Source organism: Chenopodium quinoa, unplaced genomic scaffold (assembly GCF_001683475.1).
Source record: "Chenopodium quinoa cultivar QQ74 unplaced genomic scaffold, ASM168347v1, whole genome shotgun sequence".
In the NCBI taxonomy this organism is placed as follows: Eukaryota; Viridiplantae; Streptophyta; class Magnoliopsida; order Caryophyllales; family Amaranthaceae; genus Chenopodium; species Chenopodium quinoa.
Genome location: NW_018745024.1, coordinates 5,219,372 through 5,237,793, shown reverse-complemented (window position 1 = coordinate 5,237,793; position 18,422 = coordinate 5,219,372). Strand labels below are relative to the sequence as shown.

The window sequence follows — 18,422 nt, the reverse complement described above, 5'->3', positions numbered from 1 at the left end:
AAACATGGAAGTTATTTGAAAACAAAAACAAAAAAATTAAAAAAAAAAATGGAAATTCTCTTTGGTAACACTGTCATGGTAAACTGTGAAAAAACTTATTATCATTGGTAAATCTGAACTATTGATTACCAAAGAGAATGACTATTTTATATATAATTCACTAACCATGGTTAATATTAAACCCAAATCCAAAAAAAAAAAAAAAATCAAACCCCATACCACCTTACCTAGCCACCAGCGACAGCAACACCACTGCTGGTGGCTAGGCGCCCAACCCCCAGCCGGCGACGTCTGGACTCCCCCATGATTGATGCCCAACCTCCCCCACTACCGACGCCCAGCCTCCCCGTCCCCCACCTCCTCTCTTTCCCTTTACCCCGACCCCTATTTCCCCCACCACGAAACCCTTAAACCCACCCCAAACCACCAAGAAAACCACTCCTCCTCCCTGAAAAACCTCCTCCCCTGTAAGCCGACCACGGAAACCTAAATCCCACCCAAAACCATCGGAAAACCCAACATGTTTTCTAGGTTTGGTTTCGAACCCCAAAACGGGTTTGGGTATTTTCTGGTGTTTTTGGGTGGGTTTAAGGATTTTCGGCCGGCGAATAGGAGAGATAGGGCATCGCCGGCCGTGGGGGAGGTTGGGCGTCCGCCGACTGAGCTTAGAGCGCATGGCGCCGGCGAAGGAGGGTTTTGGTTTTAATTCTAGGTGGTGGTTGATGATGACGGTTCAGGGGGGAAGAGGACGTGATTGCGATCTGGGTGGTGGTTGCTGATGACGGTTTAGTGGGAGGGGGAGGCCGGCGAGTCAACGGAAATGGGGCTGGCGCCACCGTGCCGACGTGGGTAGGGGCGGGAATGGTGTCTGGTTGGTGGGGTGGCTTTTTTTTTGTTTTAATTTTTTTTAATTAGTAAAATAATAATAATAATAATAATAATAATAATAATAATAATAAAATAAATTAAAAAATAACTAACTATAGTTAAATGTTTAACTATACTTTTATTACTAATGTTATGGTTAGTTAATATAAAAAGTTTGAGTTTACCAAAGATAATAAAAATTTTGCAATTCACCATTGAGAAAATTAAATATTACAGTGTTATCAAAGAGAATTTCCCAAAAAAAAAAGGGATTAGTAGCACCTTCTATTTGCTTTTTGTGTACAAACATTAACATCATTAGTAAAAGAACTTTTAAACATATATGTCATTTACATTCTGCCATTTATAAGGTTATGAGTTAAATAATCATATTTATAATTTAAATGGCATAATCACTGAACTGATGCACGGTTATGAAAATGAATTGCAATATAAACTACTACTATACCAACCAATAACTGCTTGGTATATATTTTGCATACATATGAAAATGTAACTGGTACATTCATACTAATTTCGCAAACAATTTAATAAAAAGTTTAAACACTAGTACAATGTAATTATCTCATTGTAAAGCAAACATTAAATATCTCGAAATTGCAAAGTTCTTGTTGGCCAGTGAATCGGGGGATTAACCTACTGTCCCACATGATAACAGCCCCGGCCTTCCAGTACAACCTCGCAGTGCAAAGCCGGATACTCGATAGCCACCAGGCAACTCACCCACTACTCTAATGAACGTGTTCCTATCAACACGAGACTCAGTGATAACCCACACCCATGGCTTTAGCTTAGCGTAAATTTTAAGGAAATGTGTGGTGAATGATGGCCGATCTACACCAAGGGCATTCCAATATACCGCTACACTCCCCCTAGGAATGTACTTATTATCATTGGCTTCATACATACGCTGCTCAGAGTGTATGTCGACCTCATGATAATGTCCTCTTCGGAAGCAAAACCCCTTTGTTGCTAGTTTAAAGCACATGTAGTGAATAAACGAATCTACACACATGACATGCAGGGATTCATCGTACGGGGCGACAAACAATGCGGCAAGGCAATCAAGGAAGCTAAAAATTGCTGGGTTTTCTACATTGATATTAGGTACTGGATCCAAAACAGCAAGCAGCTCAGTAGGGAACATTTTAGGAGAGGATTCTTCCTTTAATTTGTCTGAGCACCATTCTAGGAATTTCCAAAATGCAACATAGGGCCACCACCGCTTCGATTAACCATCCATTGCGGCTCAAACCCATCTCTATCGTGCTGGAACGAATATATACCCTATTTTACTAGCTCATCCGGGATAGGATTTCCCCTTTGGTAGTCTAGAGTATCATGGTAGTAACTGATGTTGTTGTAGTCTAGTTCGGGTTGGGTAATGGACGATTGAGTATTGAAGTATATTACAGCTTGTGGGTGGTAGTTTATTCTTTGACCACCAACAAGCTCATTCCCACGGGCTTGTATGGTAATGGATTTGGTTTTAGAGGTGTGGCCAAAGATTCTTTTAAACATTTTCAAACAGGATGAACAATTACAAAGGGGGAAGGTTGCTTCAGAGAGAGGAATGTGTTTTGTTGAGGGGGGCTGAGGAGGTCAAATTGTAATTGCAATTGTTGGAGGGGGAATATGTAACTACTAATAAACGCGGTACTTTACTTAACAGCTATTTGGTAGAAACCATGTTGGTATTTGATGGTATGGAATTAAGTCCCATTGTACAAAACAATTGTGTATTGGTGGTATGTATATATACCATAACTTATTGTTGTTGTATCATTGTTATACCATTTTTACGACATTGGATGTTGCGACATACAGCTGTCAAACGCGTGTAAAACAGCTGCCCCTACGTTGTCCCCATCACATCTTAAGCTTCTACCTGCTTCAAGTAGCCTTTTCTTTGGAGGTGAGTGTATCAGGGTGAGGTCTTGTCTTTCATTCATGGGGAATGTAATATTTATGTTGTATTATTTGGAATTGAAAATTCATAATGATATGGGAGGGAAATTTCCCCCTTTTATGCTTGTGCCCTGTGAAATGATTTGTTGGAATTGAAAATTCATAATGGAAAAAGACTATCAACGTGCTTAATGATATGGGAGGGAAATTTCCCGCTTTTATGCTTGTGCCCTTTTCCCAATGTTGTCAACAAAATATGAATAGTATGAACAAAACAATTTAAAAAAAAAAAAAAAAATTCCCCTTTACATTGGAATACAATGGCTAGTAGCAGGGTTCCTCAACAACCACCAGTGTCATGGGGTGGAGATGATAACTTGCCCAAATTGCGAGTCCAATGTTGTTGAAGTGCGTGTATCGGAGTTGTCTTCTAACCCGGGACGCTTATATTATAAGTGTCGACACAATGATTTCTTCAAATGGGTGGAGGAGGAGAACGTTATACGGTCAGAGAACATGATTCCGGCGAAGTTAATTTGGTTGGGCATGGACAAGCTCTCGGCCACCATCACCGAAATTAATTTGAGCACTCAGATCATTAAGAAAATGACTGTTGTTGTTTTAATTTCCTTTATTATGTATTCAGTTTATAGTATGTAAGTATAATTGAGGTTTAGTATGTTATGGAATAAAGATTCTAAATTAATCTAAATATGAGTTTGGTTTATAGTTTATAGTATCTAAATATAGTAAACTTAAAATTGCTATTACACTCCTTGCATAATAAACTTAAAATTGCTATTACACCATCAAAATAAGGCATTACACCTTAATAAAAAGGCATTACATAATCGTTTTCACCAGAAAATTATAAATACTAATAATCTGTGAATAATCATTTAATTACGTCCTTTTATTGCACCTTTCTTCTTACTGTCATATCCTAATGCCTTTCTGATCGACCTCCTTGATGATGATGCGACAACATGTCCCTGAAACATAATCGAAAACAACCATTACAATTGCCCATTTTTGTAATACCACCACGTAATATGATGGTGTCAACACAGTACCAACATACTCTTAGTTGGTACCATTACACATTACGTTGTAGATTCAGTAGAGCAAATTTCGAATTACATTAATAAAAGGATCTAAACTATTTACACAAGATAAAAACACATTCACCTTCTGTTTTCCATAGTCTAAGGAAGGAAGCAAATCAGCTTGAATAGCAGCTGGAGTTTCTTCTCAATCCACAGCACCGATCGTGGCATAACACCCCAACTCAAAGGAGCCACTGCTAGGTGGTCCAAGTAAAATATCTTTGCAAAACAAATGTTTACTAATAAGAACACCAACAAACAATTTAACCTAACTGCAGCACCACCATTTCATTAGCACAAAATTATACTTAACACATGTAGAAAATTAATACCTGAAGGAATAGGACACATCCTCCACCACCAGCCGCGTAACCTTTGTTGTGTAGCCTCTTCCTAAAGTCTCTGACATAAGTCATAAGCCAATTGTGTGCACAAGTACACCAATCATAATCCCGGGCAGCAGCCCCTATCGAAACAGCAGGCAATAACTAAGTTGTCAAACTCTGACCATTCGTAGTGGGACATAGCAGTAGTCCCAACATCATTAATAAGAAAGCCTTCATAAACTCATCCCTGTCCGAGTCAGTTGCAATCAGCATCAACGGAAGCTCATCAACTGCTTGCTGAATCTTGATATGGCAAACATTGTCTTTTATCTCCCCATACTAAAGAACAATAAGATCGACCCTTTCTCGCATGGCTTCATTAAGAACTTTAACAGGCACAGGCTTTGGACCCCGCGGAAGGCCAAATATGCACCTCCATTGTTCGGGGCATAAAGGAAGCTCCCTTCCATCTCCTCCCGTTAACACCTTCTTCTCCGGGTGCCATAAGCCAATAACAAAATCTACGATCAATCTTTGTTGAAGGCAGCTTCAGCAACCCTCCAAACCCACTTTCCTCCAACAACTGTTTTTTGTTATCATCTATGCCCATCGCCTTCACAACATCGGTAAATGCACCAATCCGACAATTAAAATTCGCTGGCTAAAATAAAAGGACCAAACAAACATTCAAAGTCAACAAATACACATGAACATAATACACTCCCACAAAGACAACAAATATACATGAAAACATAATACAGTCCCACAAATTCAACAGCTATTTAACTTTACCTTCTAGCTACAATTCCTCAGCTGTGTCGCGACTAACACGCCTTTCTTTTTAACTTGCTCACCCAAAGTCAAAGTCGGTTGTTGAACAACAAACTACATTAAACACAAACAGAATCATCTACCCAACATCACAATTCATGAACCAAAAAACTGTGAATAATAAGGAAATACTAGCTACATTAAAGTGTTTCTATACCTCATAATGGTCCGGTTCAATAACTACTGGACGCCGAGCTCTTCTGACAACCTTAGGTGTGGGGGTTGTGGAGGTCTGACATGTTTTGGTGGTGGGGGGACAATTTTACGTTTCTTGTCGGTGTGTTCAGTGACATGGTACTCTGACTCCACCTCGTAATCACCTATATTAATATTAGCTTCAGCAAAGTCTTCTTCTTCATCGACCACATAGTCAGCATTGTCTGCTCCACTAATCAACCCATCGTAGTTATTATCTTCATTTCCTTCATCAACATCCTCAACAACTGTTTGTTTCATTCTCTTCTTGTTGGGTTGTTGTTGGCTAGATGAACCACTTGGAGCATTTCTCGTCCTCATTATATGTTTAAGGGTAGACTGCGAAGGGTACCAAAAAAAATAAAACAAGTGCGCTGAAACAAACAATATGTGTCTTTTAATAAATTCTTTCGTCACATACCCCCCATTTACTTCTGCAACTTATTGAAGAATCAGTGTACTGCTCCGACATCATGACTATAACATTAGAACAACACACGCAAAATAAAGAAACCATATCAATAATTATTTGGAGAAACACCTACACCACTACCCAAACAAGTTCATATATACCATTACATACAGTAATCAATTACCAACAATCAAATCAAACCAAATCAAATTCTGCCAACCAATACCACCACACTATAGAGCAGAGTACCAACAAGCAAGTTGGTGGTATCATTATCAACCAATGCAACATAAAGGGATCACCAACTGGGAACATTATCAAACTTCACCTCGATTTATTAAACTAATAAGCAATTTAGCCAATTTAAAGCTAAGACATCAGCTTATCAAATCCATCTCTCATTTTAATCAAAACACCCTTACACACATAATTCAATTCCCACACATAATTCAATTAACCCTATCAAACGAATATAAACATTTTTAAGAAAATTAACCCTCAAAATTTAAATTTTTACTTAGCTAATTAACCCCCCAACAGCAAATAAAGTTGATAAATTTTCGACATTCACACAAATTTATAATAATACTTGGCTAATTAACCCCCAACAGCAAAGAAGTTGATTAATTTTCGACAATGCGCACAAATTATGAATTATATACTAACCTATTAACCTAATTATATACAATTCGCACAAATTATAATAATACTAACCTAATTAACTCCCTACAGCAAATAAGTTGATAAATTTTCGACAATTCGCACAAATTATACAACATAGCGGAAATTCATTGCAAAAAAATAAAAAACGATTTGCCAGTTTAATTAACCCTAAAAGTAAGAAATTATACATTTACACTTTACTAATTAACCCTAAAGCAAATAATTTGATAAAATTTAAACATTCGCACATATTATACAACAACTCAGCGCAAATTCATACAACAATTCAGCGCAAATTCATTGTAAAAATAAAATACCAAATGTAGAAACTTACATCACGATGAGCGACACACTACAGCAATCGGCGGCAACCAAATTTCCGGCAAACAACCACGGTTCGCGGAACTGCTAAACAACCACGGTACACACTTCAAATTTGTACTAAGAGGATGCAAATTTGCCTTGCTTGTTTCTGAAAACCGCCTCTCTCTTTGTTTGAAGGTTTTGAATTTCCTATCTTTGTTCTTTTATTACAAAATGTGTTGTATTTTTTCTCTCTCCTAATTTTCTTTTTTTAGGGTTTTACCTGACAAAGGATGGGGGACCAACTGCTTCAACTTCTCATTACTTTATTCAATAATGTCAAATTACCATTTTACCCCTTAGTTGAGTCTGAGAAATGCTCCTATCTTTGTAGCTGCAAAGCCTGCAAGTTAGCAACTGCGCAACTGAGAGCGCGAGAAATCCTTCAACCTTCAACAATGGCGGGTGACTTATTTGGCGACTTACCACCTCCTTCATACCTCTCACCTCCTTCTCAAGAACAACAAGAACAACAACTTCATCTTCAACCTCGCAAATCTGTCAAAATCAATGAAAATAATTCAACAACTAGTATTATTAAAGACCCAACTCCACTCCCTCCTCCTCCCCTCAAAAGCGCCCTCAAACGATCCAAGCCTCCAGAATCTACCCCAAATGAAGGTAATTTTGCCCCCTTTTTAATCAATTACTTTAATTTATCTATGTAATTGTGTATAGTTTTGATTTCATATTTTAATTTGTGCATTTTGATTGTTAATTGGAATGATTTTGATTGTTGGTTGATTTATTTTTGTATAAATTTTGGTGATTACGAGTTATTGCTGACTTGAACTAAAAGGGGTTGGTCATTTTAGGGTTTCTGAGTAGGGAAAGTTGGTTTTTTCAGACTTGAATGATTCTGGGAATGAAAAGCTCAATTAAATGGTTTAGGAGTTTTGGTGATTGGTTCGAATGATGTTGATTGCGGTTGATTGCTGTTGGATTGAGTTTTGGTGATCAAGGGTCAAGCTTAGTTGAATAATTTTAATCAAAAATAAGAAATGTTATTGATTTTAATTAATCGGCTTTTAAATAAAGTTTCGTAATTTAGGGTTGTCACAATCCATAGATTTGTTCACTAGTGTTTCTTGATAAGCAAAGCTGCATTGAAACAAGAAATGATATGGTTATGGTAGGTTTGCTTTGGATTATTTCAGTGGTTAAGGGTCATTGTGGATTTGATTTCGCCTGGTTACTATTGTGGTTCTGAATAAGCAGAAATGAAAGAGGATTGGTATTGTTGTGATTGATTCGATTTTGGATAAAGTTTGGTGATCAAGGTTTGTTGCCAGACCTAAATCCTCAGACCTAGTTTATATTATACTTTGTATAGTGTTTCTAATTTAGGGAATAAAACAATTATAATCAATAACAGTTCAAGGTATCATTTTACATTCTGAAAATGTCCATGTGGCTGATAAAAATCTTAAGCTCTGGGTTAATTTGAATTGTCATATCTGTCTGTGCAACATTTTCATGGTGATAATTTGTCAAATTAGTATACTTATACGAGGTTGGTATTCTGTTATGGTTATTGCATCAAGTGACACCATTGATCTATGACTCATGAATGTCACTGGTCAGAGTTGATATTTGAAGCTGCAAAGTTTCAACTTACCTTTGTCTTTGACTCATGATGGTGATCATAGTTGATATAATAATTTTATCTAGATTTTTCCAATTTTTTTCCCAAGATATTTTTAGTCATTTGTGTTTCTAGAAAGCAATAAGTCAATGAAGATTCAATTTTGTCTGGTTTGGTTTGCTGAAATTGCAAATATAGGTTGATCTAGAGGGAATGAGGGATCCTACTGAAAATTGTTTTAGCATTGGGATGTCTCATGTGAGACAATATCATTAATTTTCAATTGCTGACTGCTATTTCCTTACAATAACCTTCGTTAGTCCATATGCATTTCATAGTGTTTCGAGCTATGGAAAGCCTTGAGAGAAATTATGGTCTTATATAATCTTTTATGACTATATATGTCTAAGCATAGCACTAATATGCTAATAAGGTGCTGAATTATTTTTAATTCATTTCAGAGGTTGGATCTGGAAAGAAATTGAGGTTTAAAACCTCAACGGATGCTTCTGTATCACAAATTGTTGAGGCCATGCAGAAGATAGCCTCCCACATCGGAAATTCTGCTAAGTTCAGTAAAGCTTCGAAGTTGGCTATACAGTTGATTCAGGCTGGAAGTGTCAAACCTGAGACGGCTGATCACTTCTTTTCCATACTGGAAGCAGCAATGTTTTCGCCTACTTCATGCAATAATGCTTCTGCACGATCAGATTATCATGCATTGTTCTCTGTGGCACAAGATGCAAAAGATGTAAGTTATTCAATGTTTTTATCTGTGTCTATGATTTTTTATTACTTGATTTCATATGTGATACATTTCTTTTAGAGATGACTCTCCTTGTGTTGACTGCAGTGTCTGAATAAGAAGCAGAAGAATCAACTAACTGTATGGACCATCCGAGCTGTGGTGGCAAATGACTTGTATACTGATGACAGCTTTGTGGTAAGCATTTTGGTACTATTTTTAAGATATCATGTGTCACAGGTTTAAAGTGAATATGTGATCAAAAATTTGAGCTGGGGTTATGCATTCAAGCGCTAACTGTTCTTCTATAGAATGTCTTGAAGTGGAGATGATAATGTTTTCCAAAGTGGAGATAATGATATATCTGTGAGTATATGTATTCAGCATTAAAATATCAGTTTGTGATGCCATGACTTTGCAACCCACACTTTTTTTGTAGCTAAAAGCATGGCAGGTATAGGTTAATTAATTATTATGAGAAAGCTGCTAAGTTTTTTGTACTTCAGTATTCTTCAGTTGGAGTGATGCTTAATGCTTTATCACCTAGGGAGGGGCTGATGCCTAGAGATCTGATTAAGAAACTGTGTATAGAAATTAGGAGCCCCATTAGGGCTTAGTTCTTTGGAATTTTTCTGATAAGAATATCTTACTTGATTTAGTTGTGGATAGTGTACAATATTGGTATGCATGCAATCTGCTGTGGAGATTTTGATGCATCTTTGAGGATGGGATAAGGTTGGTCTAAAAAGAGGAATTAGCCAAATGTTCTATGCATCAAAGTGATTTGTTGTCTACTCCAGGGATGGATTGGTGGATGAGTCTTTTGATGGCATGTGTTAAATCTGTGAGATAGAAGCTTATGGTTGAGTTGGCCGTTATATATTAGTTACCACTTTTGGTTCATAATGATTTTCTGGCATGGCTTCTGGATAATAATTTATTTTAGAATAAAGGTTTGTTTGTGGTTATCAAATTATGAGTAATGACCTGAGGCCGTGAGTTGTGAAGTTGTTCTGGTTTAAGTGTAGATCAATATAAAATGAGGAAAGAAGGGGATTATAAACTTTTTTTCCCTTTTTTTCCTTGTAAAAAATTTGTTTTTTAGATGGCATAGAAATTTCAAAAATGTTTTAAGGTGCAAGGTGTTTTGGAAATCGGCAAAAATAATTTTCTGAGTGTCTTCTTATAAACATTTTTACATGCTCCCATTTCCATAGTATCACAAGAACAGCAGGATTACCTTCAGTGTTTCTGTGGTTTATAGGATATTCTGTCTGTGCCTCTGTGTCTAACTGGATGATATTGTAGGCATTCTGAGTTGCCAAATATAGAAGCTAGGGTGTTTGGGATTTATGTTTGACTAACAGGATCAGAATGGGTTTTCTGTTAAAAGGAAATACTTTATTTAGTCTTGCATCATTCCTGTCAACATGTATTCTTTAGGGAATACATTGATTGCAGAAACATGGTGGTGGAAATTTCTTCATGCACAGGGAATCAGGGATCATTGTCCTGATCAACACTATTAGCCTATGCATACTTGTGTGTTTATACACCACAGTCATTTCATGCTTATGCTTGTAAATGGGTTAATTAGCTCACAACGACTACCTTTTGTTGGACCACTTCATGCTGTGGTATTCTAATACTCATATGTTTCTGCTCATCAAATCATTGCGTGATTGACATATCTTATAAAAGCTCTCTTTGCGGTTCATATTACAAATAGCAGAAGATAAATTTCTAGAGTAGTTTTGATAATTTCATGGATGCCCGGGGAGGTGGGGGGTGGGAGTGGGAGGAGGGGAAACATGTAACTTTTTTGACCTCAACTTGTGAGCCCAACTGCCCATTATAGCAATTTATACAAATTTTTTATTTGGGACCAAATATGAATTTTAATATCTTCTGATATCTGAATGTCTCCTTTCTTTCATGTGGTTACTTGGCTTCAATCTTGTATTTAGATCTAATGCTCCTGCAATGCTATTTGCCTCTGAGTTCTGACGCTCTATTGCACTCAATCAGAAATTAGATAAAAATTTAGAAAATCAGATTTCAATTGTCGCATAAATGATGAGGAAGATATAAATAAGTTTTTTCGATCCGTTGGTGAAGCTGTGAAGCTACAACAAAAGCTCAGGTCAATTTTAAGTGTTTTAAATTCTCAAAGAGATACATCCAACCACCAAACCCTACACACGTGTAACCTAAGTATCAATACAGCAGCATATTAATTATTTTAAGAGGTCTACACCTAACTCTATGGCAGTTTTGGGGCTGGGAGATGGAAAATACGTAAAATATATATATATATATATATATATATATATATATATATATATATATATAAATATATATAGTTGCAGCTAGAGAGGGTTTAGTATTCATTAAACTAAGAACAGACGAGGAATGGAGAGGAAATTTCTTATATTTCGAAGTCAAGAATCAAGAAACAGATCAAAAGTTTTCTACTGAAATCCGTGTCTGTCATAACTCATAAGAACACAATGCCAAACGTAGCTATTTTTATTTAAAAATATATTTCCCCTGATCTCAACCTCATGGATGAGTATTCCTTTCCTGTCTCCACAGGTAACTACCATGAGTTAATAGTAAAAAGCATATTTTATAGATTGGAGAGGTACATGAAAATGCATGGATTAGGGAAGCAATTTCTGTTCTTCATTTATAGACCTCTTTACAGTTACTTTTTGTATGGCAAGTTGGCAACCCCTTTAGCTGTCTTGATTTTCTTACACTAATTCTTTATTCTAATTAATAGTTTTTGGCATTCTGGCCAATGTGAAGCTTCATTGATGTAAATCGTTTTATAATGTACTTTCCTGAGCCTATAATGCGTGTGCGCTACGTAGGTTAACATTCTTGTTCGGGCTACATGCAGTTCTCAAAAGCTGCTGGCCGCGTCAAAGATTTGATATCCAATCTTCCTCTTGCAACCAAGGAAGATGATGCTGAGGAAGCTGCAGCACTTCAAGATGAGAAGGAAAGGGTAAGTAGAGAGGTTCAGTCAAGCCAGGATGTGATTCCTTCTGATCTTTCTACTGATGTTACCACCAAAGAAGAGTTGGATCCTTTTGGGCTTGATGCTCTTATTTCAAGTAAACCGAAAAAAGATGAGAAAACAAAAAATAATAAAGGGAAGGAGGATGAAGAAGAGACGATGAGATTTCTGAGGTTACAAAGAGAAGCCATAATCAATTGTTTGGAGATAGCTGCAAAGCGCTATAAAATCCCATGGTTTGTTCTTGCGCCCCTTTGCTACAAGTTAATTACTTCATTCTCGTTTTTAATGCTAACAACGATGGATTCTTATTTGCAGGTGTCAGACTGTCATTGACATACTGGTAAAACATGCCTATGACCATGTATCACGGTTCACCTCTCAACAGAGAGATGCTATAGGGAAACTTTGGACTTCAATCCGAGAGCAACTTAATCGTCGAAAACAAGGGAAGTCAGTTTCCGGTAAGCTTGATGTGACTGCTTTTGAATCTCTTCAAGAGAAGTACTCAAATGAGAAGATCAGCATTCGTCGTGCTGTTGGGGGTACTGGGGACCGACGTTGTCAGCAGTGGCTTGGTTGATTGGCTTTATATACCTTCGTTTGTACCAGCTTAATCTTGTACACACTTATTTGAGCAAATGGTGTTTAGAGGTGTCATTTTCAGCGAAAGAGCTGTAAGCTTCAACTGTATATACTGTACTTTCTAGCTGTAAAACATTTCAATATCTTTCCCTTTATCTTTTTGTAATGCATTACCAGTGGTCACCACAAGAACAAGATCCTTTTGAGAAATGGTGGAAGCGATTACGGTCCCTAACTATGATGGTCCTGTTATAGATCTTGGAGAGGAGTTTTGTAGCAGTATGACAGTCATCACAAACCCTTAGATTTTTTACAATTCTAATCAGAGTACTGGGAGCTGTATTAATGAGGCCAAAAGCCATGGCAATCTTCTCACTGTGATACTTCAGTGACTTCTCTTTCTCTCTCTCTTCTATGTTAAGCAGTACTACAGAAGTATCCGGCTTGTAACCAGCTGCCTTCAGTTTGCAGAGCATCTCCTCGAGCATATCATCAATTTCTCCAAATTGTGCGTGTGCCTGAATTCCTGTTGTGAACTCATGCACTGCACCATTTACCTCAATACAACAAATTCCCGGTTCCTTTTTCATTCCTCTGTTTTTCATGGCTTTTCTCACACTCGCTAAATTCTTCCATCTCTTCTCTGTTGCATAGATATTGGAGATAAGAACATTATGGCCACAGCTATCAGGATCTATTTCAAGCAGCTTTGAAGAGGCTAACTCGCCCAGGTCAGGGTCCTTATGAACCTTGCAAGCGGCAAGCAGAGCACCCCATACGACTACATTAGGTTTCATTGGCATGGTTTGTACAATATCATATGCTTCATGAAGCAAACCTGCTCTACCTAAAAGGTCCACCATGCAGCCATAATGCTCAATCTTTGGTAACAAGCCATACTTATTCTTCATTTTCTCGAAAACCCTCTTTCCTTCTATCACCAAACCTGCATGACTACAAGCACTAAGCAATCCGATGAATGTAATTTCATTTGGTTTGATCTGCAAATTTTCCATTTTAGTAAAGAGCTCTAAAGCTTTCTCACCGAAACCATGCATACCGAACCCCAATACCATACAGTTCCACATGCATATATCTCTACTTGCAGCTTCTTCGAACAGCCTGTAGGCTGTAGTTATATCACCACATTTGGCATACATATCAATAAGAGCAGTATCGAGTACTATGTCTCTATTTATCCTCTGCTTATCTATGTACGCATGAATCCACTTTCCCAAGTCAAGTGCACCTGATTCTGCACAGAATGATACTAAACTAACCATAGTAACCTGGTTAGGCTTTATACTGCTTTCTCTCATTAGAACAAGGACATCAATCGCCTTTTCAATGCAATTTCCTCGAGTATAAGCTGATATAAGAGCTGTCCAAGTCATAATATCCCTTCTCCCCATTTTATCAAAAATTGCTCGTGCACTACTAATTTCACAGCATTTACCATACATATCTATCAGAGAAGTAGCCAGAGGTAAAGTCATAGCAAACCCGCTTCTGATAACATGACCATGTAGCTGCTTTCCTAAGTCCAAAGCCTCAACTGATCCACATTCCGCGATCAAACTCAGCAGAGTGACTTCATTTGGTAAAATCCCATCTTCTATCATCTGGCCAAAAAGTCGTACACCCTCCTCTATAGCATTGCAACGAATGTAGCCTGCAACCATTGCTGTATAAGTATAGACATTCTTTTCGGTTAGGCTATCAAACAAAGAACGCGCAACATCTACACTCCCACTCTTAGCATGCATCTCTATCAGAGAAGTAGTCAAATTAGCCCCTAACTGATTCATGTCGCTATTCTTGATCACATAAGCAAACATGGGCTTTGTCAAGTCCTTGTTCCCAACATCTGCCAGCAGCTTCAGAATACTAATCATCGTACTTTCACTCGGTTTCACTAACTTATACTGCATTTCTCTGATCATTCTCAGAGCTTCATTAAACACCCTGTGCTTAACATATCCCCTAATCATTGTATTCCAAGAAACAACATCTCTTTTCACCAGTTTTTCGAACACGAGCCTTGCAGAACTCAGAAACCCACATTCACAGTACATTTGAATCAGAGTGTTCCCCACAAAAATATCAAAATCTAACCCATTTTTCAGAGCAAAACCATGAATCTCTCTACCAGAAAAAACACAACCCATCTGTGCACAAGATTTCAAAAGAGAAGAAACTAAAAAACTGTCAATTTCAATGTTCATTTCTCTCATTTGGGCATATATATTTAGTGCATATTTTGGTTGATTATTCTTATTATAAGATGTTATGAGGAAGTTATATCGAGCAACCGAGGTTGAAAGTAATTGGATTGTAGGATGCATTTCATGAGAATTTTTGAAGTGGGTTTTTAGAAAGTGAGCATGGATTTGCTTTGTTTCATCAATGGTGAATTGATTATGATTTGGTTGTTGAAGTTTGAATTTGAATGTAGGAAGATTTTGGTGATGGTGAATTTGGATTGTCAAAGGAGGGAAGCAAGTTGTTGTTGCCATAATTTGGTGGATTAGATTTGGAAAGGTAACGGTTGTTATTTGAGTGTTATAGCCACACCTTTACATTGTCACATCCACATATTACATGATCTTTTGAATTGTAAAAGAGAATATAATATCTTGTGTACTTGCAAATATCTAGGTGACAAAATTGGACTCAATCTATTAATATACTCCCCATGTGAATGTCAATTTGGTATTAAGATTAGTACATTAGGACAAAAGTTTTTATTTTCCTCAAAAATGACATAAGTTACAATTAGAATATTGTGATTTTATATTTTCTTATTCGATGGAGCAGTATTATAAATACACAAAGTATTGGGTGTGGCTTTTCGTGCATCAATACCTTCTCTTTTTTTAACAAAATCCTTTCCCTATCATTTTTTCATCATATCTTTTTTTGTCTCTACCAAACATCAACCATCAATGGTAACTACAACTACAACAGATTTTTCTATCTCCTCCTCACCTAAAAAATCCTAAATATATTTGCAATATATTATCGTCATCTTCTTATGATGAAGAACAAGTTTCCAATCGATGACAAGATGGTGGTTACAGTGAAGGAGAGAAGCGAGGTCAGTCATGGCTCGGGAAAGAGAGAGAAACTTTAAAAGAATTGAAGAGGATGGATAGGAGAGAAAAAATAAAGATTGGGGATTATATTTGTCCGTGATTTATGCTTGAATTGTTTTGATAATTGTTTAAGATACTCAGATTTTTCGAAAAAATGCCCAAAAAATCAAATTGGAGCTTTCTTGTGTGATGTATAATTGTTGAAATTAATTGTCCCATATGATTATATGTTGAATAGTGAGCATTTTGATAACAGATGCATATATTTTGGTTGAGAAATGAGCAAGTTATGTTATACCTATGACCTTTAGTACGAGCTCTCAATGGAGGTTCCGTCATTGTTATACATATCATCAAATAAATTATACATATCCTCAAACAAGTTATACATATCCTCTAATAATTTATACACATGCTTTATTGGTTGGATGATATCCTATACTGGTTGAATGATATCTAGGGGTGTTCAAATCCGGGTACCCGGGTTTTCGAGTACCCGAAGTTTCGGGTAGTTGTGAATTCGTCCCATGTCCCGACCCGAATATTCGGGTCGGGATATAGGGTACCCGGATTTCTTTTTTTTTTTTTTTTACAAAAAAAAACATTATACTTACTTGTATTAATTTTAGGTATTTATACTTGCTGTAATTTAATTTTTTTTTTGTTAGGTAAACACAAATTATAACCATTGATTTCCCAATCACAAGCATATCATCATCAAAAATAACAAAAACAAAATATAGAATCCAAAATTATGCTTACAATTTGTGGGAAAAATGTAGAACAAAGATCCATGGAATTACTAAGATTGAATCGCGAAAAATTAACAAATAAAAGGGGTTGACAAAATTTAATGAAATTAGAAAATAAGGAGGAGAAAAAGAATTAGATCTGTGGGAGAAACTTCGACGACGACGCATACGCTCCCTGATGAAGACATTCTCTCTCCTCTCATCTTCTCTTTCTGTATTTGTGAATTAAGGAACTCGACCTTGAGATTATATTGTTGAAGTGCGAATGCAGAGTAAGTGAGTAACACAATATTGTTAATGTTTCCATCAGTCTCCCTTTACATTTGCAGATTCTAATTTTTTCACATCAGTTGGGTGCCATGGATATGCCTTTTTCTATAGTTTTTAATGTTTAATAATTATAATTCAAGGAAGAAGGAAGGCAGGCTAGGAATGAGAGAGATGCAAGAAGAGATAGAAAGGAGGCAGGGAATGAGGATGCAAGAAGAGAGAGAGATAGAGGAGGCAGGGAATGAGAGAGGCGCTTGAAAGAACCCTAACTAGGGTGGGCTGGGCTTAGTTTGAGGGAAGGTTTTTTTTTTTAAAAAAAAAAAAATATCGGTTAATCGGGTACCCGAGTATTAAAAACTGCGACCCATGTCCCGACCCGGATAACATGCTATTTTCCCGGGTTGGGTACCCGTCCCGAAAAAAACAACTTTTTTCCCCAAATTTTCCATCGGGTATTTACCGGGTCATCGGGAAATCGGGTCGGGACAATCGGGTCGGGTTTTTTTGAACACCCCTAATGATATCCTCTATTGGCTATATGATATCATTTATGATCGTATCCATGATATCCTTTATTGGCTTAATGATATCCTTTATTGCCTAAATGATATCCTCTATTGGCTACCTGATATCATGGCTGGAAGATATCATGATGACATCCTCTATTGACTATATGATATCATTTATGATCGTATCCATGATATCCTTTATTGGCTAAATGATATCCTCTATTGACTACATGATATCATGGCTGGAATATATCATGATGATATCCTCTATTGGTTATATGATATCATATAACTAATAGAGGATATCATCCAGCCAATATAGGATATCATCATCCAGCCAATAACGGATATCCAAAACCTGTTGTACTGACGAAATATTTGGTCAGTCCGGACTGACGAGATACCTTCTTTTTAAAATAATCTTTATGTTAATTAGATTTCAATTAGAGCGATTTTTATTGATTAATATATGTAAGTTTACAATAATATGAGTGTGTTTGAAAACCTTAAAAGATAAGGATAAAATATTAACAAAATATATCCAAACATATCCTAACCTATGACAAAGAAGGAATATCTTTTATATTCTCTATCACACTCTGGTAGTGATAGCAAGATTAGCAAGAGGAGGTGGAACATTAAAACTAGATCTAAAGTCTAAAAATAGTTGGCGAGGTAAGTTTTTTGTTAATATGCAAACATTTATTGTGCAGGAATATGCTAAACCTGTACATGACAATACACCACCTTTTCACAAGCAAAATGAATGTCCATTGGAGTTGAATAAGATTGTGGAGACTGGAGAGATAATTTGCACTGACATAAAATAAGTATATTTAAACTTAGATAAATACATTAAGTCAAAATGAGCAGAGGATTTGAACATGTGACCTATTGTACATGACCCTTAGTCTTAACCACTAGCCCATGAATTCATTGGTCTTCTAGTCTTGGTTATGTCTTAATGAAAACTCTCTTTATCCATATTTGTTTACCCCATTTGCCTCTTTATAGTCTAATCCAACCAGACTCCCTATGACTACTCGTGCATAATTTCTTACATATATTAGTTACAATTTGTGGTCAATGTTCTAAAATTTTGACTATCATATATGTAAAAGGGGCAAAAAAAAAAATTAAAAGCGGGACAAATTAGTAATTTTG

General features: G+C 36.6%; 2 protein-coding genes and 1 long non-coding RNA gene across 4 annotated transcripts; 1 reads left to right on the top strand and 2 right to left on the bottom strand.

Moving 5' to 3' along the window:
- Nucleotides 1–3,572: 3,572 nt before the first annotated feature.
- On the bottom strand, nt 3,573–6,781 carry LOC110708360. 2 transcript variants are annotated; one of them, XR_002508715.1, is made up of 7 exons: nt 6,664–6,781; nt 5,676–5,731; nt 5,217–5,593; nt 5,021–5,113; nt 4,235–4,889; nt 3,985–4,121; nt 3,573–3,788 (listed from the first exon to the last, which is right to left on the bottom strand). It is a non-coding gene; the product is annotated as an uncharacterized LOC110708360 (long non-coding RNA). The 2 variants fall into 2 exon arrangements; XR_002508716.1 differs by lacking the exon at nt 5,676–5,731 and having other exon boundaries at nt 6,664–6,763.
- Nucleotides 6,782–6,912: 131 nt separating this feature from the next.
- Nucleotides 6,913–12,815, top strand: LOC110708359. Its single transcript, XM_021886476.1, has 5 exons — nt 6,913–7,313; nt 8,739–9,028; nt 9,131–9,220; nt 11,928–12,283; nt 12,366–12,815. Exons 1-5 carry the CDS (start codon nt 6,926–6,928, stop codon nt 12,628–12,630), a joined length of 1,389 nt encoding a protein of 462 aa, XP_021742168.1. The 5' UTR covers nt 6,913–6,925; the 3' UTR covers nt 12,631–12,815.
- On the bottom strand, nt 12,772–15,284 carry LOC110708358 (pentatricopeptide repeat-containing protein At2g02980, chloroplastic-like). Its single transcript, XM_021886475.1, has one exon. It carries the CDS (start codon nt 15,146–15,148, stop codon nt 12,803–12,805), a length of 2,346 nt encoding a protein of 781 aa, XP_021742167.1. The 5' UTR covers nt 15,149–15,284; the 3' UTR covers nt 12,772–12,802.
- Nucleotides 15,285–18,422: the final 3,138 nt, after the last annotated feature.